The sequence below is a fragment of the Odocoileus virginianus genome, chromosome 22, assembly GCF_023699985.2.
Source record: "Odocoileus virginianus isolate 20LAN1187 ecotype Illinois chromosome 22, Ovbor_1.2, whole genome shotgun sequence".
NCBI lineage: Eukaryota > Metazoa > Chordata > Mammalia > Artiodactyla > Cervidae > Odocoileus > Odocoileus virginianus.
The window spans coordinates 32,475,646-32,499,311 of NC_069695.1; the positions used below are offsets into that span (position 1 = coordinate 32,475,646).

The 23,666-nt window shown below is 40.6% G+C and overlaps 1 protein-coding gene across 3 annotated transcripts in view; it reads left to right on the forward strand.

The window, feature by feature from the left end:
• Positions 1-950: 950 nt before the first annotated feature.
• RNF138 (ring finger protein 138) overlaps positions 951-23,666 on the forward strand; it is a 55,760-nt gene continuing 33,044 nt past the window's right edge. For 2 of the 3 annotated variants that reach the window (XM_070452789.1, XM_070452791.1), the window contains exons 1-2: positions 952-1,205; positions 1,719-1,902. In XM_070452789.1, coding sequence (XP_070308890.1) covers positions 1,052-1,205; positions 1,719-1,902 — 338 coding nt within the window. In that variant the 5' untranslated portion in view covers positions 952-1,051. Of the gene's footprint in view, positions 1,206-1,718; positions 1,903-23,666 lie in introns of all 3 variants that reach the window. The other variant, XM_070452790.1, reaches the window with a different exon arrangement.

The following is a 23,666-nucleotide window of genomic DNA, read 5'->3' on the forward strand; positions in this document are numbered from 1 at the left end:
ATGAACTTGGGCAAATTACAGGAGATGGTGAGGCACAGGGATGCCTGACTTGCTGCGTGCAGTCCATGGGGCTACCAAGAGTTGGACACAACTGGGAGACTGAACAACAACATGCCCAGATGAAGATCCAAGACCTCAAGCGCCACAACTGAGGCCCAGGACAAATAAATATTTTTTAAAAGTTCATGACACCTGCATGACATTTAACACAGTGCCAAGAACAAGGTAGACAATAAATGACAGAATTGAATTAACTAAGCCTTTCAATAACTCCTAGTTATGATTCATTTAGTCCCTAGTGGAAAGCTTTAACAAAACACGGTAATGAAACTTATTCTTTCCTCAAGTGAATTGAGAATGCTTTATGATGTTCTAGATTTCTTTAGCTCTGTTCATGTAATTGTGACTTCATCTTATACACTTATTATTTGTGTGGATATATCTGGGAATTAAGGGCTCATTAAAAAAACATTTAGTCGATTACGGTAAAATGCCTAGATCCATGCTTCTACCTCATTTTTCTTCGAAGCTATCAAACAACAAAACAATGGTGTGGGGGAAAACCGTATTTGTGACTGCAACTCACTGTGTTAAGGTCTAAATATGAGGTCTAAAGCCTCTCAAGGAGGCTTATCTTTTTCTTCTCCAAAGGATTAAAATCCCATAACGGATTATTATAGAACACATCTTAGCAAGATCAAAACATTCTGACAAGGACCAAATCTAACACTATTAGGCAAGGCTTTTTTTTTTTTTTCATGGAAAAATTCTTGAAAACACCAGTGTATTTGATAAGAGTTCTGAGAGATGGGATCCTTGCTGGAGGGAGGCTGGGGGGTACGGGTGAGCACCCAGTGAGCACCAGCACCTGGTGATGTCACAAGCTGCTGCGGGCTACAAGCCCCGGTTGCTATGGAGGCCGCGTTCCCGCCTCTCCTCCACCCCAGGCTCGCGGCCCGCTCGGGCAGAGCCATGACCCAGGACAGCAGCTCGAGAGGGCGGCCGGATCCCGGTGCACCATGACCCTCGGGCCCGGCCCCGTTTCGGGCCGATGTGCACCACGTATTCCGCCTGCCTCTCTCCTCCCGGCCTCGGCTGCGAAGGCGGCAACGGCTGGACAAGAGGCCCGATTAAGGCGCCGGGCTTCTCTACGAACACTCGCCGCGGAAGCGGGTTCACCAGCCTCCGGTCTCTGGGGCTCCTAAGTGAGAGTGTACCCAAGCTGAGAGCGGGGGGCGGGGCGTGAGGCGGGGACGGGGCGGGGTTGAGAGGGGAGCCGCGGTACTGGGTAGATTGCCGCCCAGAGACCTACTGCCGCGCGGGTGGGAGAAAAGAGCCAGGGGAAAGGGAGGCTAGAAGCGCAGCAGAGGGCTGAGAGCGGGGTCGCGGAGCCCTGCAGAGCCAGGTACGCGAGAGGCCCTGGGCGGGGGAAGGGCTAGGAACGCCCTTCCCAGGTGAGAGGGGAGGCTCCCGGCTCGAGCGGAAGCAGCAGTGAAGCCAATCGCCGGGCTCTCGGCCGCCTCCTCCCGCTAGGCGCCGCCTTCCCGTCCTGCCCCTGTGGGAGCAGCGCCCCAGGGCACGACCCTAGCCCGGCGCGTGCGGCCGTTGCGTCTTCGCGTTCGGCCCCGCCCCTCCCGGGCCCCGCCCCCGGGCCCCGCCTGCTTCCTGGCGCGAGCGGCTTCCTGACGCGATTCCCCGCCCCCTTCGGGTTCGCTCAGGGAGTCAGGCCCCTGGCCGCCACCGTCACCTCGGCCGCTGCCGCCGCCATCGCCTTCATCCTTCGTCCCCCACCATGGCCGAGGAGCTCTCTGCGGCCACGTCCTACACCGAAGATGATTTCTACTGCCCTGTCTGTCAGGAGGTGCTCAAAACGCCCGTGCGGACTGCGGCCTGTCAGCACGTGTGAGTAGACGCCCCCTCCCCCGCGCGGAGCCGGGTGGTGGTTTAGGCCCCGCACCCCGCCCCTGACCCTGGGACGTGGCCTGGTGGGAGCCGAGCCCGCCGCGGCCTCCCCTCTCCTCAGCTCGGCGCTAAGGGCCCATTCCCGGTCAGTTGGAGGCCGGGCCGCCCTGCCTCCGAACTCGCGGGCCGCTCGCTGCGTCCGGCCCCCTCAGCCCGAGCCCCCTTGCTCCGGGGCTCGCTCCCTCGTCGCGCCCCCGGGGCAGTGCCCAGGCCAGCCCCCGTGGCGTCCTCGCTCCTCGAGGCCCCGGCCCTCTGCTGAAGGCCCGGGAGGAACTGCATAGAACGTGGAGCCTTTTTGTTTCCTAGCAACCCGAGTGAAGGCTGGGGTGTCGAGTGTCAAAATCGGCCTTGAGGTGCCCGCTCGCCGCGCTCCGCGACCCTACCCCCCACTCCCGGCTCTCAGGTCTCCTTTCCTTTCAGGACATTGGCCGCCCATGCGTTTCCAGATCTAGAGCTCTTATCTAACTTAACCTTTCAGTCCCGCTTCACAGACCACCCTTGATTTAATCGGTTCAAAATTTAGTGCAGGTTGGAATGCTCTATAATGGATTGGCTTCCCTCACATGTTAGAACTGACAGGATTTCCGGGTATTGAAGTGATAGTTTCCCTTTGTTTTACCATTCTGCTTATTACTTAATTGTTAACAACGATGGAAATGAGAAAGACCGCCCTTGTGAGGAATGAACTGAAATGAAGGCCGTAACCGTAGGGAGGGTGGTGGAGCACAGTAAGGGCTTGGTTGGTTGAGGTGGCCTGGAGCTGTTCGATTTGGCGTATTTAAAGGGAGCACTTCTATAATTATTAGAGGCTACTAGGATGTCAGTAAGATTTAGAAGGAGCCCTTCTTGTAAAGGTAGATAGCACTTCTGACAAACCTGACTGCTGATCGGGGTCTCTGGAGGAACTTTTTAAGTAAACATACCAATTCCCAGGCTCCATTCCAAACTTAGAAAGAATTTCTGGCAGGTGAGGCTTGGAAATCTCGTTTTGAAAAAAATACACCCAGTCTTGAAAGTTCTGTGTGCTTGCAAATAGCTGAAAGGAATCGAACCGTTTTCTAAACCGATTTCTCTTTCCGCTGGGTTCTGTAATTTTGTATTGAATGGGTTGTTGAATTTAGGGTTAGTCTCAAATTTCCTTACAGCTGTTTCTTGACACCCACTTTTCTCACTCCATTCCCAGTCTGTTGTCTACCTTACTTCTCTTCCGTAGTGTTGTATCAGCCCAAGAATATGTGACTTTTCTTGATAGAAGTTACACCAGTTATAGTTTTGCCGCTTATAGGAGATGAATGACAGTCTTTATTCCTTTATTATTTGGTGCAACAAATGCAGGTAGTTAAAATATCTTGAGATGTTTAGGGCACAGTGTATACCTTTTGGCTTTTAATCTACAAGTGTTTATTTTAACTTGATTCCTTTTCTGCCCTTGGGCTAGCAGTGGATAGAAGAAAGGGAGGGAAGGAGGGCAAAGTACGGAAGTAGGTCTTTTTTGGACAGAATCATTTCTAGTACCCATTGGGTCATTGACCTCATGGAGCTCATGGTAATCTCTAGTTCCCCTCAAAATTCCATGCAGTTTGCTCTGGTTCACTTCCCTTGTGAGACATTTTGTTAAATCAGACTGTAGTTTGGCTTGACCTCAAGGCTGTGGAAATGAGTTTGGAGATGATTTGTTGAGGGTTTTTCTCAAATCATCTTCTTTGGGCTGGAATGTGGAAATAAAATAGGGACTAGGTTTTGGTAAGAGGAATGGACACATTCTACTCAGTCTTCTCCATCCCCTCCTTTATCCACACTGTCCTTCATCAAACACATACAGTTGCTCTAAGGTTCTGACTAAACAATAAATTAAGGTGGAAGGAGAAAACATTTTCTTTTTAAAGGGTGATAATGGTAGAACAGGGTATTATTAGAAGGAGTTCAGTGGGGAAATAAAATTCTATTGTAAATAACCTAGTTTAGAATGTCATTTGCTCTACCCCTTTCACAGAGAACAAACCTGGGCCTCAAACAAATTTATATTTAGCTACAAAAGGAATTATTTGTTCATGGGTGGTGAGAGATGAGGTGATGAGAGCTTTGGCCCCTATGCCATTTCAACGGCAGTGAAGGATTTGACCATTCTGGTAAAATTCATTGTCCCTGGAATAACTTTACCAAAAAAATAGATTCCCATTTAATCCTCATTCATCCCTGGTGGCTCAGATGGTAAAGAATCTGCCTGGAATGCAGCAGACCAGGGTTCAAACCCAGGGTCAGAGAGATCCCCTGGAGAAGGGAATGGCTATCCATTCCAATATTCTTGGCTGGAGAATTTCATGAATAGTCAGGAGCCTGGCGAGCTACAGTCCAATGGGGTCTCAAAAGAGTCAAACACGACAGTGACTAATGCAAGAGTAACATTCCTTCAAACAGCTATTGTTGGATGCCTTCTGGGTGTCAGGTACAGAGAATATGAAGTGGTCTTTTTCTGGAGAATGTTAACAGTTTAATGGAGAAGATCTGTATCTGAATGTGATTGGTATGGAATAAATTGAGGAGGAAAATTTATGTGAGCTTTGAAAGCAGGTATCTAAATTAACCTATGAGTAGAGGAGAGAGTTCCTGGATGAAGTAATAGCTTAGGTCAAAATTGGTATTCAGGATTTGTTGGGGAATACCCTGATTAGGTGTACAGCACGGGGAGGGGTTACCAGGATGACTGTTCCCAGGTTACAAAGTTTGGCTGGAGCCAAAGATGGGAGTAGTGAGATGGAGCTTAGGGATGTTGGCAGGAATTTACTGTGTAAGCCAATTTGAACTTCTTGCTGAAAGCCATAAAGATCTACTGAATAATTTTGTCAGGGGAGCAACATGGTCACATTTAAATTTTAGAGTACTTATAGTTACTAGCCTGGTCTAGCTTGGTACTGGTGAGATTCGTGAAGAGATCATTCATTGCTCTGTCAGAGAGAGAAATGATTAGAACTTGAACCAAGGTAACAGTAGAGGGACTGGAGAGAGAAGGTTCCTGACATTTTAAGGAGATTGTGTAAGATTTGATGATTGTCCAATAGTTACAGTATATGTACAAAGATCTGGAATACATGGAACTAAAGCTGTGAGTATGGATGTAGCCACTGGGGGAGGTATATAAATTGAAAGATAGCAGGGATTGAGATGGAACAAAGTTCTGGAGAACATATATTTAACTGTGGAGTGGAGGAAAGTGCAGCCTGAGAAGGATTCGACTCAATAGGGAGAAAACCAGGATAGAGTGTGACAAGCAACCAAGAAGAATTTTAAGGAAAAGGTAGTCAGGAGTGTCAGATGCCTTAGAGTGGTCAGATGTTTTGAAAAACATGTAAAGATGAATTAACAATATTAAAGTTGAGCAGGTATGTTTCAGAAGGTACAGACTGATGTACCTTCTGTGAAAGTATTTGTGGTGAAGTATAAATGGTGAAGTATTTATCTCTCTTGCTTTTATCCTTTGTAATCTTCAAAGGCTCTTTGAAGCAAACCTCCCTTTTTTTCCCCATTCATTCAAAAAATCTTTATTGAATACTTACTATGTACCAGGCAGAAACAAAACAAAATTTTTCTCTTTGCTGAACTTACTTTCTAGTTGGGGAGGTAGGCAATAGACAACATGACAAATAAGCAAGTCATACAGTGTGTTAGAAAGTATTAAGTTCCGTAAGCAGGGCCTTACAGAACATTGTAAGAACTTTGGCTTTTACTCTGATTTTTTTTTTTTTTTTTTTTAGTGTAGAAATTCAGATGTTTTTTGTTTCTTATTGGGGTATAATAGCCTTACAATGTTGTGCTAATTTTTGCTGTACAACAAAGGGAAAGCAACTATATGTATACATATGTCCTCTCCCTCTTGGAACCTGCCCCCCACTGTTTCCACACACGCCTATCCCACCCATCTAGGTCACCACAGAGCACCAAGCTGAGCTCCCTGCGCTGTACAGTAGTGAACCAAACCTTTGTCTATTTTGAATGGTTAAGGAAATAACTCTGTATGCTGTTAGATCTAAGCTCTATCACAGTGAAAAATGACATACAATGACAAGTTAATGCCTGCCAGACTCTTTTTTTTTTGCCAGACTCTTAAAAATGGAAGTCTGATCCATTTGCTTTGGGGCATATATATAAGGAAGCATCTTTTATTTATTTTTGTGGCACCAGGCTGCATGCAGGACCTTAGTTCCCTGGCCAAGAATCCAACCTGTGCTCCCTTAAATTGGGAGCATAGAGTCTTAACCACTGGATGACCAGGGAAGTCCCAGGAAGCATCTTTTAAAATGAGCTGATATAGATCAGCTTCCACTTCTCATTAAGGACAGATTTGTATGATTTTTGTGTGTGTGTTTATGATTCTTTGTTGACCTGCTTTGGATTATCCAGTCCCTGAATTTTCACTTACTGTTTCTTATAATTGGAGCAACTTTATAGGTATCCTGTTTGGGCATTCATGCTCTAAATGCGTATTTTTTTAATTTCTTCTTTTCTACATACTAATTATAATTCTGAAAGCCAGGCTTGTGTGGTTTCTTGCTGATTTAATAAATACTGCTCTATTCTTAAAGTTTTTAAGACTTTATCTAAATGTTTTTGAAAAATATTTATAAAGTGGTATAATTTAAAAAAACTATGCTATTTGATTATATAACATAAGATTGATTTGATTTATTCTTAAAGACTAACTTGAAATATCTTGATTTTTTAAAAAGTTTTAAGTTATTTTGGGAAATGATTTTGATTATACACTAGAAAGATAAAAGATATACAATTTTAAATTAATAGTGAAGCAGGAGCTTGATGGATGGGAAAGTTGCTTTTCTCTCCCAGTGTCTGATCAACCTGTTGTTTGGAGAATGGATAAGGAAAATTCATCTGGCATTTGCTTAAAGTTAGGAGAAATTTAATCTTTTAAATTGTTTTACTATCCTAAAAATGCGGGCTCCTTTGATATATCAAAATAGTTCTAGTAATCTTGACTTGCACCTTTTTTCCATTTCCCTTGTACTTTGTTTTGAAATAAACTTTGCCTAGCAAATTCAGATAGTCTAGTGAAAGAGAGATGAGGAATAAGCAGTTTTGTATCTGAAGAAATGTGCTTGATGGTACAGAGGCAGAAACAGAATGGAGATAAAAGGCCTGAATAACTTTCTTTGTGTACCACTTATCAAAGTTTATAATCATAATATTTTTGGAATCAGTTGATTTGATGGATGCCATTCTCTTCAGTTAGACTGTAAGCTCTTAAAAGGCAGCAACCCAGGTCTACTTTTACTATCTGAGCCTAGTATATGCATTTGGTACTGAATAATTGTATGAATGGGTTTGTGTTAGGAACTCAGTTTACTAGCTGTATCACTTGGGCAAGCCATTTATCTCCTTTTAGCCTGTTTTCTTCTCCATAAAACAGGGGTAGAAGCAGCCTGTTTCTCAGTGTTATTGCAAGGACCAAATGAGGTAATGTTTGTGAATGATAGTAATAATCTTGTATGTGTATTTTATAGTTTTCAAAACCCACCAAAATATAAAAATATTTTTAATTTAGTACTTATAGCATCTAACATGAAAAGCTAGATTATTTTCGTAAACAAGAAGAAATCTTACTTCTAGTGTTTTGGTCCATATGTTTAATACTAAAGGCATTATTGTGAATGGAGAATATTGTAATTCACAATTTTAAAGGTACAAAAGGAAATAATATGACTGTCTCCCACAGTCACTGTTACCTTACATATTCTTCCAGAGTGCATACTGTATGCACTCTTTTGTACATTGCTATTTTCATGTTTTAGTGTATTGGAGGTTATTCTGTATCAGTACATAAAGGGCCTTCTTTCTTTCTCTTTTTTTTCTGGTTGTAGAGTTTTCATTAATTCATTCAGCCAACACTGAGTGTCCATTATGTGCTGACAGTACTGTTGTATATTCTAGGGCTCTATGGGTTCAACAAATCAGACAGAAATTCATGACCCCATTGGAACATACTGAGTGTTCTAGTATTCTGTTGTTTGATGTATCATTGTTTATTTATCTAATCTCTTACCTGATGGACACCTAGGTTGTTTCCAGTCTTTTTGCTGTTACAGATAGTGCCACAGTGATTAAACTTGTATGAATACCATTTCACATGTGAGCGTTTTTCCTGTAAGATAATTTTCACAAGTGGAATTGCTGGGTCAGAGGGTAAATACAAGTGAATTTGTCAGCTGTGTCACACAAGAATGATTATAGCTATATTGAAGTGTTTTGTACATGAAAGGTGCTCATGGTTTTGATTTGAGGACTGTGGATTGTATTTTGGGTTAAGTAAATTTTTGGATTAGATTAAGTAAGGTAGGTTAGCATTCAGTGCCTACTAGATTGAAGGCAAAAGGAGAAGTGGGTGGCAGAGGATGAGATGGTTACGTAGTATCACTGATTCAATGGACATGAATTTGAGCAAACTCTGGGAGATAGTGGAGGACAAAGGAGCCAGCGTGCTGCTGTCCATGGGATCTCAGAGTCAGACGTGACTTAGCAGTTGAGCAACAGCTAAGTGCCCAGCTCTGTGTTATAGTGCTGGTCACACAGTGGCGGGCAGTTAGATATGATCCCTGCCCTCAGAATTGGCATTGATGAGACACATTTTAGTTCAAATAAACACTCAGATAGATGTGTAGTTACAAACTCATAGGTTGAAAGAGCAAGTATAAGAAGGGGAGCAGATCCAGGTGAGTTGGTGATTGGATGGCTCAGTAGTCAAAGACCTTTCTTGAGGAAGTGAAATTGTTGCTGAGGTTTAAGTGATATGTAGGTGTTAATTTGTGGAGGACTATATTTGTATATAGAGTGTATTGGGGTGAGGGAACATTCAGGACTTTGTTTTTCAATGAAGAAACACCTTGCCTTAGTCTCTTACAGGTTTATTTATAAAGATATTTATTTGTTTGGCCGCGCTGGGTCTTCATTGTGACATGGGGGATCTTTTTGTTGTGGCATGCAAACTCTTTGTTGTGGCAATTGGGATCTAGTTCCCTGACCAAGGCTTGAACCGGGCCTCTGCCTTGGGAGCTCAGTCTTAGCCATTGGACCATCAGTGAAGCCTTGTTTACTTATTTTTTTAAACTCTTGGTTTCCTTATCTGTAAAATAAAGGAACTTTTAAACATTTATTTATTGTTAAGAGTTTAAGATAATGTATGTAAAGTTTCTGGAACGCTGCCTAGCACATACTAAACTCTCAAAAAATAGTTTCTGCTGTTTGTATAGATGTCATGTTGCTTTCTACAAAACTGGGCTTACATAATGCCATTAATACTATTAAAGTATATCTGTATTTTGCGAGCTTTTTTGGTAAACCAGTATTTTGTTAGTTTAATACAGTTCATAACGGTGTCTAGAAGTCACTTTAAAATTTGTTTCTTTAGTTGCTAGCAAGCTATATGCATTTTTCCATATTAAATATTTATATCCTAATTTATAGTTTTATTGTTCAGAGTGTGCTTTATGTACATTTGTGGTCATTTCTATGACTGATTCAGTAATAATCCATTGTAATTTATTACTTATTTCACATTATTTTCCTGCCTTTGTTTTGGTAGATTACTGTATCTTATTATACATTCAGATTTGAGATACTTGATTCCCTTTATCTAAGTTGTAATGCTGTTTCATTTTTTCTGTTTGTTGAATCAGAACATTTTCCATTTTCAGACTTACTTGGAAACTACTAAGATACATGGTTTTGAATCTTTATTAATTTGTCTATCTTATTTAATTGACCTTAGTATTTCTTAGAGGGCATTCCTTTTCTATTGTTTCTAAAATCTCTTTAGTATATTTGAGTTCTTATAATTTGATTCTTGGGGGTTTTTTCACTTTCATTAGTTACTTTTGCTGATTTTTAGCACAGTATCATATGACTTGTTAACTCTTTTTGAATGTAGTATATACACACAAACTTGGTGCAAGTACCTATGCTGTAAGTCCCATCAGGGTAGGGATTTTCATCGCTTTTGTTCTCTGATGTATCCCTAGTGTCTGTTATGTAGTAAGTACTTAATACATATTATTAGGTGAATATGTATTATACCATATGGATAAGTTATTTATTTTGAGATTATTGTAGATTCACATGTAGTTGTAAGAAATAATACACAAATTGTGTACCCTGACCCAGTTTCCCTTAATCATAATGTCTTGTAAATAAAACCAGGATATCTCACTGATAAAGAACATTTCCATCACCACAAAGATTTTTCCTGTATTTCTTATATACTCACACCCACTTTCCTCTTGATTCCACTCTGTCCCTCCTTCACCCTTGGCAAGCACTAATGTTCTCATGTTCTCTGTTTCCATAATTTTGTCATTTCAAGAATCTTAAATATTGTGCAACTCTGTAAAATACAATAAAAAAAACTCACCGAAATGTATGCTTTAACTGGGTGAATGGGGTATGGTATATGAGTTTTATCTCAATAGTTGTTGTTCAGTTGCCCAGTTGTGTCTGACTCTTTGTGACCCCATGGACTGCAGCACACAAGGCCTCCCTGTCCTTCACCATCTCCCGAAGTTTGCCCAAGTTCATGTCCATTGCATTGGTGATGCCATATCCAGCCATCTCATCCTCATATTTCAATAGAGCTGTTACCAAAGAGAGAATGTTACGTAATGTTGTATAAATGGAATCAAACAATATATAATTTGGGGGGATTTCTTTTTTCCCTCAGCATAATTCTCTAGAGATTCAGGTTGTTGTGTGTTACCACTAGTTCCTCTTATTGGTGAATATGCATGCATACATGGATGGATGTACTGCATTTTGATTAAACATTGATCCACTGAAGGCAATCTGGAATAGTCAGTTTTTGACTATTTCAAATAGAGCTGCTATAAATATTCATGTACAGATTTTTGTGAGAACATAAGTTTTCATTCCTCTAGGATAAATGCCCAGGAACACAATTAGTAGATCATATGGTGGTTGCATGTTTTATCTTTTAAGAAAATGCCAGATTATTTCCTATGGTATCTATACCATTTTACATTTCCACCAGCAGTGTATGAGTGATCCAGTTTCTTTATATACTCACCAGCATTTCATGTTGTCAATTTTTTTTTTCCTCCACTTATTTTTATTAGTTGGAGGCTAATTACTTTACATCATTGCAGTGGTTTTTGTCATACATTGAAATGAATTAGCCATGGATTTACATGTATTCCCCATCCCAGTCCCCCCTCCCATCTCCCTCTCCACCCGATCCCTCTGGGTCTTCCCAGTGCACCAGGCCCGAGCTCTTGTCTCATGCATCCAACCTGGGCTGGTGATCTGTTTCACCCTAGATAGTATACATGTTTCGATGCTGTTCTCTTGAAACATTCCCACCCTCGCCTTCTCCCAGAGTCCACAAGTCTGTTCTATACCTCTGAGTCTCTTTTTCTGTTTTGCATATAGGGTTATCATTACCATCTTTCTAAATTCCATATATATGTGTTAGTATACTGTAATGGTCTTTATCTTTCTGGCTTACTTCGCTCTGTATAATGGGCTCCAGTTTCATCCATCTCATTAGAACTGATTCAAATGAATTCTTTGTAATGGCTGAGTAATATTCCGTGGTGTATATGTACCACAGCTTCCTCATCCATTCGTCTGCTGATGGGCATCTACGTTGCTTCCATGTCCTGGCTATTATAAACAGTGCTGTGATGAACATTGGGGTGCCCGTGTCTCTTTCAGATCTGGTTTCCTCTGTGTTTATGCCCAGAAGTGGGATTGCTGGGTCATATGGCAGTTCTATTTCCAGCTTTTTAAGAAATCTCCTCACTGTTTTCCATAGTGGCTTTACTAATTTGCATTCCCACCAACAGTCTAAGAGGGTTCCCTTTTCTCCACACCCTCTCCAGCATTTCTTGCTTGTAGACTTTTGGATAGCAGCCATCCTGACTGGTGTGTAATGGTACCTCATTGTGGTTTTGATTTGCATTTCTCTGATAATGAGTGATGTTGAGCATCTTTTCATGTGTTTGTTAGCCATCTGTATGTCTTCTTTGAAGAAATGTCTGTTTAGTTCTTTGGCCCATTTTTTGATTGGGTCATTTATTTTTCTGGAGTTGAGCTGGAGGAGTTGCTTGTATATTTTTGAGATTAATCCTTTGTCTGTTGCTTCGTTTGCTATTATTTTCTCCCAATCTGAGAGCTGTCTTTTCACCTTGCTTATAGTTTCCTTTGTTGTGCAAAAGCTTTTAAGTTTCATTAGGTCCCATTTGTTTATTTTTGCTTTTGTTTCTAAAATTCTGGGATGTGGGTCATAGAGGATCCTGCTGTGATTTATGTCGGAGAGTGTTTTGCCTATGTTCTCCTCTAGGAGTTTTATAGTTTCTGGTCTTACATTTAGATCTTTAATCCATTTTGAGTTTATTTTTGTGTATGGTGTTAGAAAGTGTTCTAGTTTCATTCTTTTACAGGTGGTTGACCAGTTTTCCCAGCACCACTTGTTAAAGAGGTTGTCTTTTTTCCATTGTATATCCTTGCCTCCTTTGTCGAAGATAAGGTGACCATAGGTTCGTGGATTTATCTCTGGGCTTTCTATTCTGTTCCATTGATCTATATTTCTGTCTTTGTGCCAGTACCACACTGTCTTGATGACTGTGGCTTTGTAGTAGAGTCTGAAGTCAGGCAGGTTGATTCCTCCAGTTCCATTCTTCTTTCTCAAGATTACTTTGGCTATTCGAGGTTTTTTTGTATTTCCATACAAATTGTGAAATTATTTGTTCTAGTTCTGTGAAAAATACCGTTGGTAGTTTGATAGGGATTGCATTGAATCTATAGATTGCTTTGGGTAGTATAGCCATTTTGACAATATTGATTCTTCCAATCCATGAACACGGTATATTTCTCCATCTGTTTGTGTCCTCTTTGATTTCTTTCATCAGTGTTTTATAGTTTTCTATGCATAGGTCTTTTGTTTCTTTAGGTAGATATACTCCTAAGTATTTTATTCTTTTTGTTGCAATGTTGAATGGTGTTGTTTCCTTAATTTCTCTTTCTGTTTTTCATTGTTAGTGTATAGGAATGCGAGAGATTTCTGTGTGTTAACTTTATATCCTGCAACACTATTGTATTTGTTGATTAGCTCTAGTTAATTTCTGGTAGAGTCTTTAGGGTTTTCTATATAGAGGATCATGTCATCTGCAAACAGAGAGAGCTTCACTTCTTCTTTTCCTATCTGGATTCCTTTTACTTCTTTTTCTGCCCTGATTGCTGTGGCCAACACTTCCAAAACTATGTTGAATAGTAGTGGTGAGAGTGGGCACCCTTGTCTTGTTCCTGATTTCAGGGGAAATGCTTTCAATTTTTCACCATTGAGGGTGATGCTTGCTGTGGGTTTATCATATATAGCTTTTATTATGTTGAGGTATGTTCCTTCTATTCCTGCTTTCTGGAGAGAGTTAATCATTAATGGATGTTGAATTTTGTCAAAGGCTTTTTCTGCATCTATTGAGATAATCATATGGTTTTTATCTTTCAATTTGTTAATGTGGTGTATCACATTGATTGATTTGCAGATATTAAAGAATCCTTGCATTCCTAGGATAAAGCCCACTTGGTCATGGTGTATGATTTTTTTTAATATGTTGTTGGATTCTGTTTGCTAGAATTTTGTTAAGGATTTTTGCATCTATGTTCATCAGTGATATTGGCCTGTAGTTTTCTTTTTTTGTGGCATCTTTGTCTGGTTTTGGAATTAGGGTGATGGTGGCCTCATAGAATGAGTTTGGAAGTTTACCTTCTTCTGCAATTTTCTGGAGGAGTTTGAGTAAGATAGGTGTTAGCTCTTCTCTAAATTTTTGGTAGAATTCAGCTGTGAAACCATCTGGTCCTGGGCTTTTGTTTGCTGGAAGATTTCTGATTAGTTTCGATTTCCTTGCTTGTGATGGGTTTGTTAAGATCTTCTATTTCTTCCTGGTTCAGTTTTGGAAAGTTATACTTCTCTAAGAACTTGTCCATTTCTTCCAAGTTGTCCATTTTATTGGCATAGAGCTGCTGGTAGTAGTCTCTTATGATCGTTTGTATTTCAGTGTTGTCTGTTGTGATCTCTCCATTTTCGTTTCTAATTTTGTTAATTTGGTTCTTCTCCCTTTGTTTCTTAATGAGTCTTGCTAATGGTTTGTCAATTTTGTTTATTTTTTCAAAAAACCAGCTTTTAGCTTTGTTGATTTTTGCTATGGTCTCTTTAGTTTCTTTTGCATTTATTTCTGCCCTAATTTTTAAGATTTCTTTCCTTCTACTGACCCTGGGGTTCTTCATTTCTTCCTTCTCTAGTTGCTTTAGGTGTAGAGTTAGGTTATTTATTTGACTTTTTTCTTGTTTCTTGAGGTAGGCCTGTAATGCTATGAATCTTCCCCTTAGCACTGCTTTTACAGTGTCCCATAGGTTTTGGGTTGTTGTGTTTTCATTTTCATTCATTTCTATGCATATTTTGATTTCTTTTTTGATTTCTTCTATGATTTGTTGGTTATTCAGAAGCATGTTGTTTAGCCTCCATATGTTTGAATTTTTAATAATTTTTCTCCTGTAATTGGGATCTAATCTTACTGCACTGTGATCAGAAAAGATGACTGGAATGATTTCAATTTTTTTGAATTTACCAAGACTAGATTTATGGCCCAGGATGTGATCTATTCTGGAGAAGGTTCCGTGTGCACTTGAGAAAAAGGTGAAGTTGATTGTTTTGGGGTGAAACATCCTATAGATGTCAATGAGGTCTAGCTGGTCCATTGTGTCCTTTAAAGTTTGTGTTCCCTTGTTCATTTTCTGTTTAGTTGATCTATCCATAGTTGTGAGTGGGGTATTAAAGTCTCCTACTATTATTGTGTTACTATTAATTTCCTCTTTCATACTCGTTAGCGTTTGCCTTATATATTGTGGTGCTCCTATGTTGGGTGTATATATATTTATAATTGTTATATCTTCTTCTTGGATTGATCCTTTGATCATTATGTAGTGTCCATCTTTGTCTCTTTTCACAGCCTTTATTTGAAAGTCTATTTTATCTGATATGAGTATTGAGACTCCTGCTTTCTTTTGGTCTCCGTTTGCGTGGAATATTTTTTTCCAGCCCTTCACTTTTAGTCTGTATGTGTCCCTTGTTTTGAGGTGGGTCTCTTGTAGACAGCATATATAGGGGTCTTGCTTTTGTATCCATTCAGCCAGCCTTTGTCTTTTGGTTGGGGCATTCAACCCATTTACATTTAAGGTAATTATTGATAGGTATGGTCCTGTTGCCATTTATTTTGTTGTTTGGGGTTGACGTTTATACCACCTTTCTGTGTTTCCTGTCTAGAGAAGATCCTTTAGTATTTGTTGAAGAGCTGGTTTGGTGGTGCTGAATTCTCTCAGCTTTTGCTTGTCTGTAAAGCTTTTGAGTTCTCCTTCATATCTGAATGAGATCCTTGCTGGGTAGAGTAATTTAGGTTGTAGGTTATTCTCCTTCATTACTTTAAGTATGTCCTGCCATTCCCTTCTGGCCTGAAGGGTTTCTATTGATAGATCAGCTGTTATCCTTATGGGAATCCCTTTGTGTGTTATTTGTTGCTTCTCCCTTGCTGCTTTTAATATTTGTTCTTTGTGTTTGATCTTTGTTAATTTGATTAATATGTGTCTTAGGGTGTTTCGCCTTGGGTTTATCCTGTTTGGGACTCTCTGGGTTTCTTGGACTTGGGTGGCTATTTCCTTCCTCATTTTGGGGAAGTTTTCAGCTATTATCTCCTCGAGTATCTTCTCATGGCCTTTCTTTTTGTCTTCTTCTTCTGGGACTCCATGATTCGAATGTTGGGGCGTTTCACATTGTCCCAGAGGTCCCTGAGGTTGTCCTCATTTCTTTTGATTCTTTTTTCTTTTTTCCTCTCTGCTTCATTTATTTCCACCATTTTATCTTCTAACTCACTTATCCTATCTTCTGTCTCCGTTATTCTACTCATGGTTCCCTCCAGAGTGTTTTTTATCTCATTTATTTCATTCTTAATTTTTAATTGACTTTTTAAAATTTCTTCTAGGTCCTTGTTAAACCTTTCTTGCATCTTCTCAATCTTTGTCTCCAGGCTATTTATTTGTAACTCCATTTTGTTTTCAAGATTTTGGATCATTTTTATTATCATTATTTTTGTTGTTGTTGTTGTTTTTATTTTTATTTTTTTCCATTTATTTTTATTAGTTGGAGGCTAATTACTTTACATCATTACAGTAGTTTTTGTCATACATTGAAATGAATTAGCCATGGATTTACATGTATTCCCCATCCCGGTCCCTCCTCCCACCTCCCTCTCCACCCGATCCCTCTGGGTCTTCCCAGTGCACCAGGCCCGAGCACTTGTCTCATGCACCCAACCTGGGCTGGTGATCTGTTTCACCCTAGATAATATACATGTTTCAATGCTGTATTATCATTATTCTAAATTCTTTTTCAGGTAGATTCCCTATTTCCTCCTCTTTTGTTTGACTTGGTGGGCTTTTTTCATGTTCCTTTACCTGTTAGGTATTTCTCTGCCTTTTCATCTTGTTTAGATTGCTGTGTCTGGAGTGGGCTTTCTGTATACTTGTGGTTCCTTTTTATTGTGGAGGTTTCACCCAGTGGGTGGGGTTGGACGATTGGTTTGTCAAGGTTTCCTGGTTAGGGAAGCTTGTGTCAGCATTCTGGTGCGTGGAATTGGATTTCTTCTCTCTGGAGTGCAATGGAGTGTCCAGTAATGAGTTTTGCAGTGGGTCTATGTGTTAGGTGTGACTTTGGACAGCCTGTATGTTGACACTCAGGTCTATGTTCCTGCGTTGCTAAAGAATTTGTGTGGTATGTCTTGTACTGGAGCTTATTGGCTCTTGGGTGGTGGTTGGTTTTGGTGTAGGTATGGAGGCTTTTGGATGGTCTCTTATTCCTTAATGTTCTGTGTAGTCAGGAGTTTTCTGGTTTTCTCAGGTTTTGGGCTTACGTCTCCTGCCTCTGGGTTTCAGTTTTATTCTTCCAATAGTCTCAAGACTTCTCCAACTATACGGCACTGATAATAAAACTTCTAGGTTAATGGTGAAAAGATTCTCCACCGTGAGAGACAACCTGAGAGGTTCACAGAGTTACATGAAGAATAGGAGAGGGAGGAAGGAGATAGAGGTGAGCAGGAGGAGAAAAAGGGGACTCAAGAGGGGAGAAACAGATCTACGCAGTTATCTGTTCCCAAAGTGTTCTCCGTAGCCCAGCCACCCACAAAGATTCACAGAATTGGATTGGGAAGAGAAGGGGAAAGGAGGAAATAGAGGTGTTCTGAGGTAGAAAACAGAGAGTCAAAAGTGGGAGAGTAATCACCACACTCCTGAGTAAAAATGGGAACTGAGTATTAGATTCTTAAATGTCCAAAATTTATATCACATACTGAAAAACAAAGATTAAAAATCTAGTGTAGAGGTTAGACTCTTTGAAATACAATATTTAAAAACAAAAACACACAAAAAATTTAGAAATGTATATGAAGTTTGGTGTAAAAATAGGGTTTCTCTCTTTTTTTTTTGCAAGGTTATAGTGAAATGAAAATGAAAATTAAGGAATAATAGAGGAGTATTAGAGGACTTTAAAAGGAAATAGGAGAGACAAACAAGAAAAAGAAAAAAGAAAAAAAAAAATTTTCCCCCTAATTAAAAAAATTGTAAAAATATATGAAAACGAAAGTTGAGGAGTAATGGGGGAGTAATAGGGAATTTTAAAAGAAAATAAAAGAGAAAAAATTAAAAAAAAAGGAAAGAAAAAAAATTTTTTTTTAATTAAAAAAAATATATACATATATATCTAGTAATTTCTCTGGAGTTGTTGCGGTCAGTGTAGGTTCAGTTTAATTTCAGATAGCTCCTCTTTCCAGCTTACACTTCTCGATATCTATAGGCCCCTTCCCGTGTAGTCGGTGTTACCTTCAGGGATTTTAATCTGTTGCACTGGTCCTTTCTGAAGTGGTTCCCTTTGTTTGTTTGGCTTCTGTTTGCCGTCTCTTCGGTGTCTAATTTCCGCCCTGACACAGGCGGGCGGAGGTGATCTCTTATTTTGGTTCACTGGTTCAGTTCAGTCCTGCTACGGGGAGGGCGGGGCGCTGCAGACAGATATCGCTTTGTGTGGATAGCACTCACCGTGTTCCGGCCACACTGGGTTTGCCCCTCTCACGGGTGTCAGTGCTTTCCCCGCCTACACTGCTCAGGCTCCTGGCTGCTCTATATGGAGCGGGCCCTACGTTAAGTGCGGTTCCAGTTTTCGGGTACTCCACAAAAGCGCGGATTCGGTTGCGCCTGCGTTTTGTGCCTTCCCCGGCCTGAGCGGTTCAGGCAGCCAGAGGCTTGGGCGCACTCTCCCCGGGTGCAGCACGCCTTTTCCCTCCACGTCGAGCGGCCCAGGCAGCCAGAGGCTTGGGCGCACTCTCCCCGGATGCGGTGCGCCTTTTCCCTCCGCGGGCGAGCGGCTCAGGCAGCCAGAGGCTTGGGCGCACTCTCCCCGGTACGGTGCGCTTTTTCCCTCTGCAGCCCCAGCGCGCGCTGCCAGTCGGGTCTCAGGAAGTCTTTAGATAGGAACCGGGGGCCTGTTTGCAGTGTGGGAGGGTGTGGCTTCTCAGGGGCTGAGTTTGCCCTTTTCCCCTCTCCCTTGCCTCTACCTCGAGCGGGGATGGGCCGGCTCTTCTCCAGATCTTCTCAGTCCCTTTGTTTTGCGAACCGCCGGCAGTGTGTTCGGGCCGGTTAACTTTGTCCCTCGCTATCCCACAGTTCAAAAAAGCTCCCTCTGACCGCTCTCAGGGTCTTCGGGCCGGTCCTTACCCTAAGCAATGCCGCCCGCTCCTCTCCGTTCTGCCCCCGCTTGTTGCTGGCGGGTACGGGCATCTGGGGTACTTTTTTTCTGGGAGTTGCTTTTAGGCACGTAATCTGTGGGCCTTGTTTAATTTTTCCTCCCAGTTAGATTGCCGAAAACTTCCCCCAGTCCCGCCAGTGCGAGGGTTTCCTGGTGATTGGAAACTTCCTCTATTAAGACTCCCTTCCCGGGACGGGTCTCCGTCCGTAGCTCTTTTGACTCCCATTTTTCCTATACACTAACAATGAGAAAACAGAAAGAGAAATTAAGGAAACAATACCATTCACCATCGCAACAAAAAGAATAAAATACTTAGGAGTATATCTACCTAAAGAAACAAAACACTTATACATAGAAAACTATAAAACACTGATGAAAGAAATCAAAGAGGACACAAACAGATGGAGAAATATACCGTGTTCATGGATTGGAAGAATCAATATTGTCAAAATGGCTATACTACCCAAAGCAATCTATAGATTCAATGCAATCCCTATCAAACTACCAACGGTATTTTTCACAGAACTAGAACAAATAATTTCACAATTTGTATGGAAATACAAAAAACCTCGAATAGCCAAAGTAATCCTGAGAAAGAAGAATGGAACTGGAGGAATCAATCTGCCTGACTTCAGACTCTACTACAAAGCCACAGTCATCAAGACAGTATGGTACTGGCACAAAGACAGAAATATAGATCAATGGAACAGAATAGAAAGCCCAGAGATAAATCCACGAACCTATGGTCACCTTATCTTCGACAAAGGAGGCAAGGATATACAATGGAAAAAAGATAACCTCTTTAACAAGTGGTGCTGGGAAAACTGGTCAACCACCTGTAAAAGAATGAAACTAGAACACTTTCTAACACCATACACAAAAATAAACTCCAAATGGATTAAAGATCTAAATGTAAGACCAGAAACTATCAAACTCCTAGAGGAGAACATAGGCAAAACACTCTCCGACATAAATCACAGCAGGATCCTCTATGACCCACATCCCAGAATTTCAGAAATAAAACCATTTTATCTTTTATATTTTGTCCTACCTCCCTTCGAAGACAATGGGCTGCTTTTCTGGGTGCCTGATGTCCTCTGCTAGCGATCAGAAGTTGTTTTGTGAAATTTGTTAAGCGTTCAAATGTTCTTTAGATGAATTTGTAGGGGAGAAAGTGGTCTCCCCGTCCTATTCCTCCGCCATCTTTTCCATGTTGTCAATTTTTAAAAATTTAAGCCATTTCAATGTGTGCAGTGATATCTGATGACTTTAATTTGCATTTTACTAATGGCTGATGATGTTAAACATCTTTTCATGTGCTCATTTAGTATCTGTATCTTCTTAGGTAAAATTAGCATCATGTCTCTTCAGTTTCTTTAGCCTGTGTTGTTTAATTGGATTATTTGCTTTTTCCTTTTGAGCTTTGAGACTTCTTTATGTATTCTAGATACTACTCCTTTGTTAGGTACATGATTTACAATTTTTTTTCCAGTCTTTGGATTGTCTTTTCGTCTTTTTAACAGTCTTTGCACAGCAAACATTTAGGATTTCTATAATGTCCACTTTATCAATTTTACCTCTTGTGAAATGTGTTTTGAACATTAAGTCTAAGAACTCTGTCTGGCTTTGTATTCTAAATATTTTCTACCTTTTTCTAAAAGGTTTATGTTTTATATTTTGCTCTGTGAATTGGTCTCCTAGGACTGCTATGACAAATTACCACAAACTTGGTGACTTAAAAACAACAGAAATGAATTTTCTGCAGTTCTGTAGGATAGAAGTTTGAAATCAATTTCAGTGGGCCAAAATCAGGGTGTTGGCAGGGCCTTGAGAAGCTGGGGGCCACATCACTCCAGTCTTGGCCTCCATCTCAGTACGGCTTTCTTCTGTGTGTTTGTGTCAAATCCCCCTTTTCCTCTTTTACAAAGACTTGTAGCATTTGGGACCGACTTGGTTAATCTCAGCTAATTTCTTCATCCCCAATCCTTAACAGTAATCAGATCTCTTATAATATAAGGTGATATTATCTTGTCCTGGGAATTAGTAAGTGAATATATCTTTGGATGGCCGTTACCCAGTTTACTACAGTCTGTGATCTGTTTTGAGTTAACTTTACATAAAGGAGCAATTTGAATGGAGTTTATTTTTTTGGTCTATGGGTTTCTAGTTGCTGTAGCATCATTTATTAAAAAATCTATATTTCCTCCATTAAACTGTTTTTGCACCTTTGTAAATCAGTTTTGCTTTCTAAGATACATATTTACCAGTCTTTAAGAAGTAGTTTTAGTGTCTATTTAAAGGATAGCTGTGCTTAGTTACTAAGATTTGACTTAGGGTTTTTGGGGCGGGGGGGGCAAGCCACTCGGTTTGCAGGATCTCAGTTCCTCGACCAGGAATTGAACCCAAGCCACAGAATTGAAGGCTTGAAATCCTAACCACTAGGTGAGCAGACAACTTCCCCAAATCTTATTCCTGTTGTCACTTGTTTCATCCACCTCTGCCCCACAGTTCCCCAGTATATATCACTGTTTCTTTGGTATCTTTTCAGAAGTTTTACATATACATAGCAAATCTGAACATATATTCTTTCCCCTCCCTTTTTTTACACAAATGGTAGCATAGTGTACATAAAAATTGTATTCATACTTGCTTACAGCATTTCCCTTAGGGAATATAAAACATGAATAAAGCTAAAATACTCTTTCATGGTTATTGTAATGAGTAGTGTGTACTTTTTTCAGGCTAAATTAAGACTTTACATAGAGTGTTCTTTCAGATGTTCGCATTTGAGTTTTGCCCCAGTCCCATTTTTGGCATAGGCTCTTTGATTTTTACTGGATGACTTTGCATAGTGCAGTAATTTCTAGGAATGCATGTGTAATTTTACCAGAACTGAGTCTTTCAGAGAGTAAAAGTGCTAATTTTTCTGAGTGTATTTGTGTATCAGCCCAAAGAATGCTGGTATAGAAATATTAATATCAGACAGTATAATGCAGATAGTATGATATGAAAGGTCATTTCAGTTAGATAGAAGAAATCATGAATTTTTTTGCAGCCACCAGCATAACTTTAGATGAGAGCTGACAATTGTTGGGAGGAAATGACAGACCTCCAATTTTTCATCCTTTTAAATGGAACCAGTTTTCACTGGGCCTTAGAAAGTCAAGTGGGCCTTAGGAAGCATCACTCTGAACAAAGCTAGTGGAGGTGATGGAATTCCAGGTGAGCTATTTCAAATGCTTAAAGATGATGCTGTGAAAGTGCTGCACTCAGAATGCCAGCAAATTTGGAAAACTCAGCAGTGGCCACAGGATTGGAAAAGGTCAGTTTTCATTCTAATCCCAAAGAAAGGCAATGCCAAAAAATGTTCAAACGAACACACAATTGTACTCATCTCACATACTAGCAAAGTAATGCTCAAAATTCTCCAAGCTAGGCTTCAACAGTACGTGAACAGTGAACTTCCAGATGTTCAAGCTGGATTTAGAAAAGGCAGAGGAACCAGAGGTCAAATTGCCAACATCTGTTGGATCGTAAAATAAGCAAGCGAGTTCCAGAAAAACATCTCCTTTATTGACTATGCCAAAGCTTTTGACTGTGTGGATCACAACAAACTGTGGAAAATTCTTCAAGAGGTGGAAATACCAGACCACCTTACCTGCCTCCTGAGAAATCTATATGGAGGTCAAGAAGCAACAGTTAGAAACAGACATGGAACAACAGACTGATTCCAAATTGGGAATGGGGTACGTCAAGGCTGTGTATTGTTACCCTGCTTATTTAACTTATATGCAGAGTACATCATCCAAAATGCTGGGCAGGATGAAGCACAAGCTGGAGTCAAGACTGCTGGAAGAAATATCAATAACCTCAGGTACGCAGATAACACCACCCTTATGGCAGAAAGCGAAGGAAAACCAAAGAGCCTCTTGATGAAAATGAAAGAGGAGAGTAAAAGATTTGGCTTAAAACTCAACATTCAAAAAAGTAATATCATGACATCCAGTCCCATCAGTTCATGGCAAATAGATGGGGAAACAATGGAAACAGTGAATGACTTTAATTTTTTGGTCTCCAAAATCACTGCAGATGGTGACTGCAGCCATGAAATTATAAGATGCTTGCTCCTTGGAAGAAAAACTAAGACCAACCTACACAGCATATTAAAAAGCAGAGATATTACTTAGCTGACAAAGGTCTGTATAGTCAAATCTATGGTTTTTCCAGTAGTCATGTGTGGATGTGACAGTTGGACTATAAAGAAAGCTGAGCACCAAAGAATTGATGCTTTTGAACTGTGGTGTTGGAGAAGACTCTTGAGAGTCCCCTGGACTGCAGGGAGATCAAAGCAGTCCATCCTAAAGGATGTCAGTCCTGAATATTCATTGGAAGGATTGATGTTGAAGCTGAAACTCTAATACTTTGGCCACCTGATGCGAAGAACTGACTCATTTGGAAAGACCTTGATACTGGGAAAAATTGAAGGCAGGAGAAGGGAACAATGGAGAATGAGATGGTTGGATGGCATCACCGACTTAATGGCTATGAGTTTGAGCAAGCTCTGGGTGATGGTGATGGACAGGGAAGCCTGGCATGCTGCAGTCCATGGGGTCGCAAAGAGTCAGACATGACTGAGGATAATTACTTTACAATATTGTGGTGATTTTTGCCATAAATTGACATGAATCAGCCACCGGTGCACATATGACCCCCTATCCTGAACCCCCCTCCCACCTCCCTCTCCACCCCATTCCTCTAGGTTGCCCCAGAGCACCAGCTTTGAATACCCTGCTTCATGCATTGAACTTGCCCTGGTCATCTTTTTTACGTTTGGTATTATACA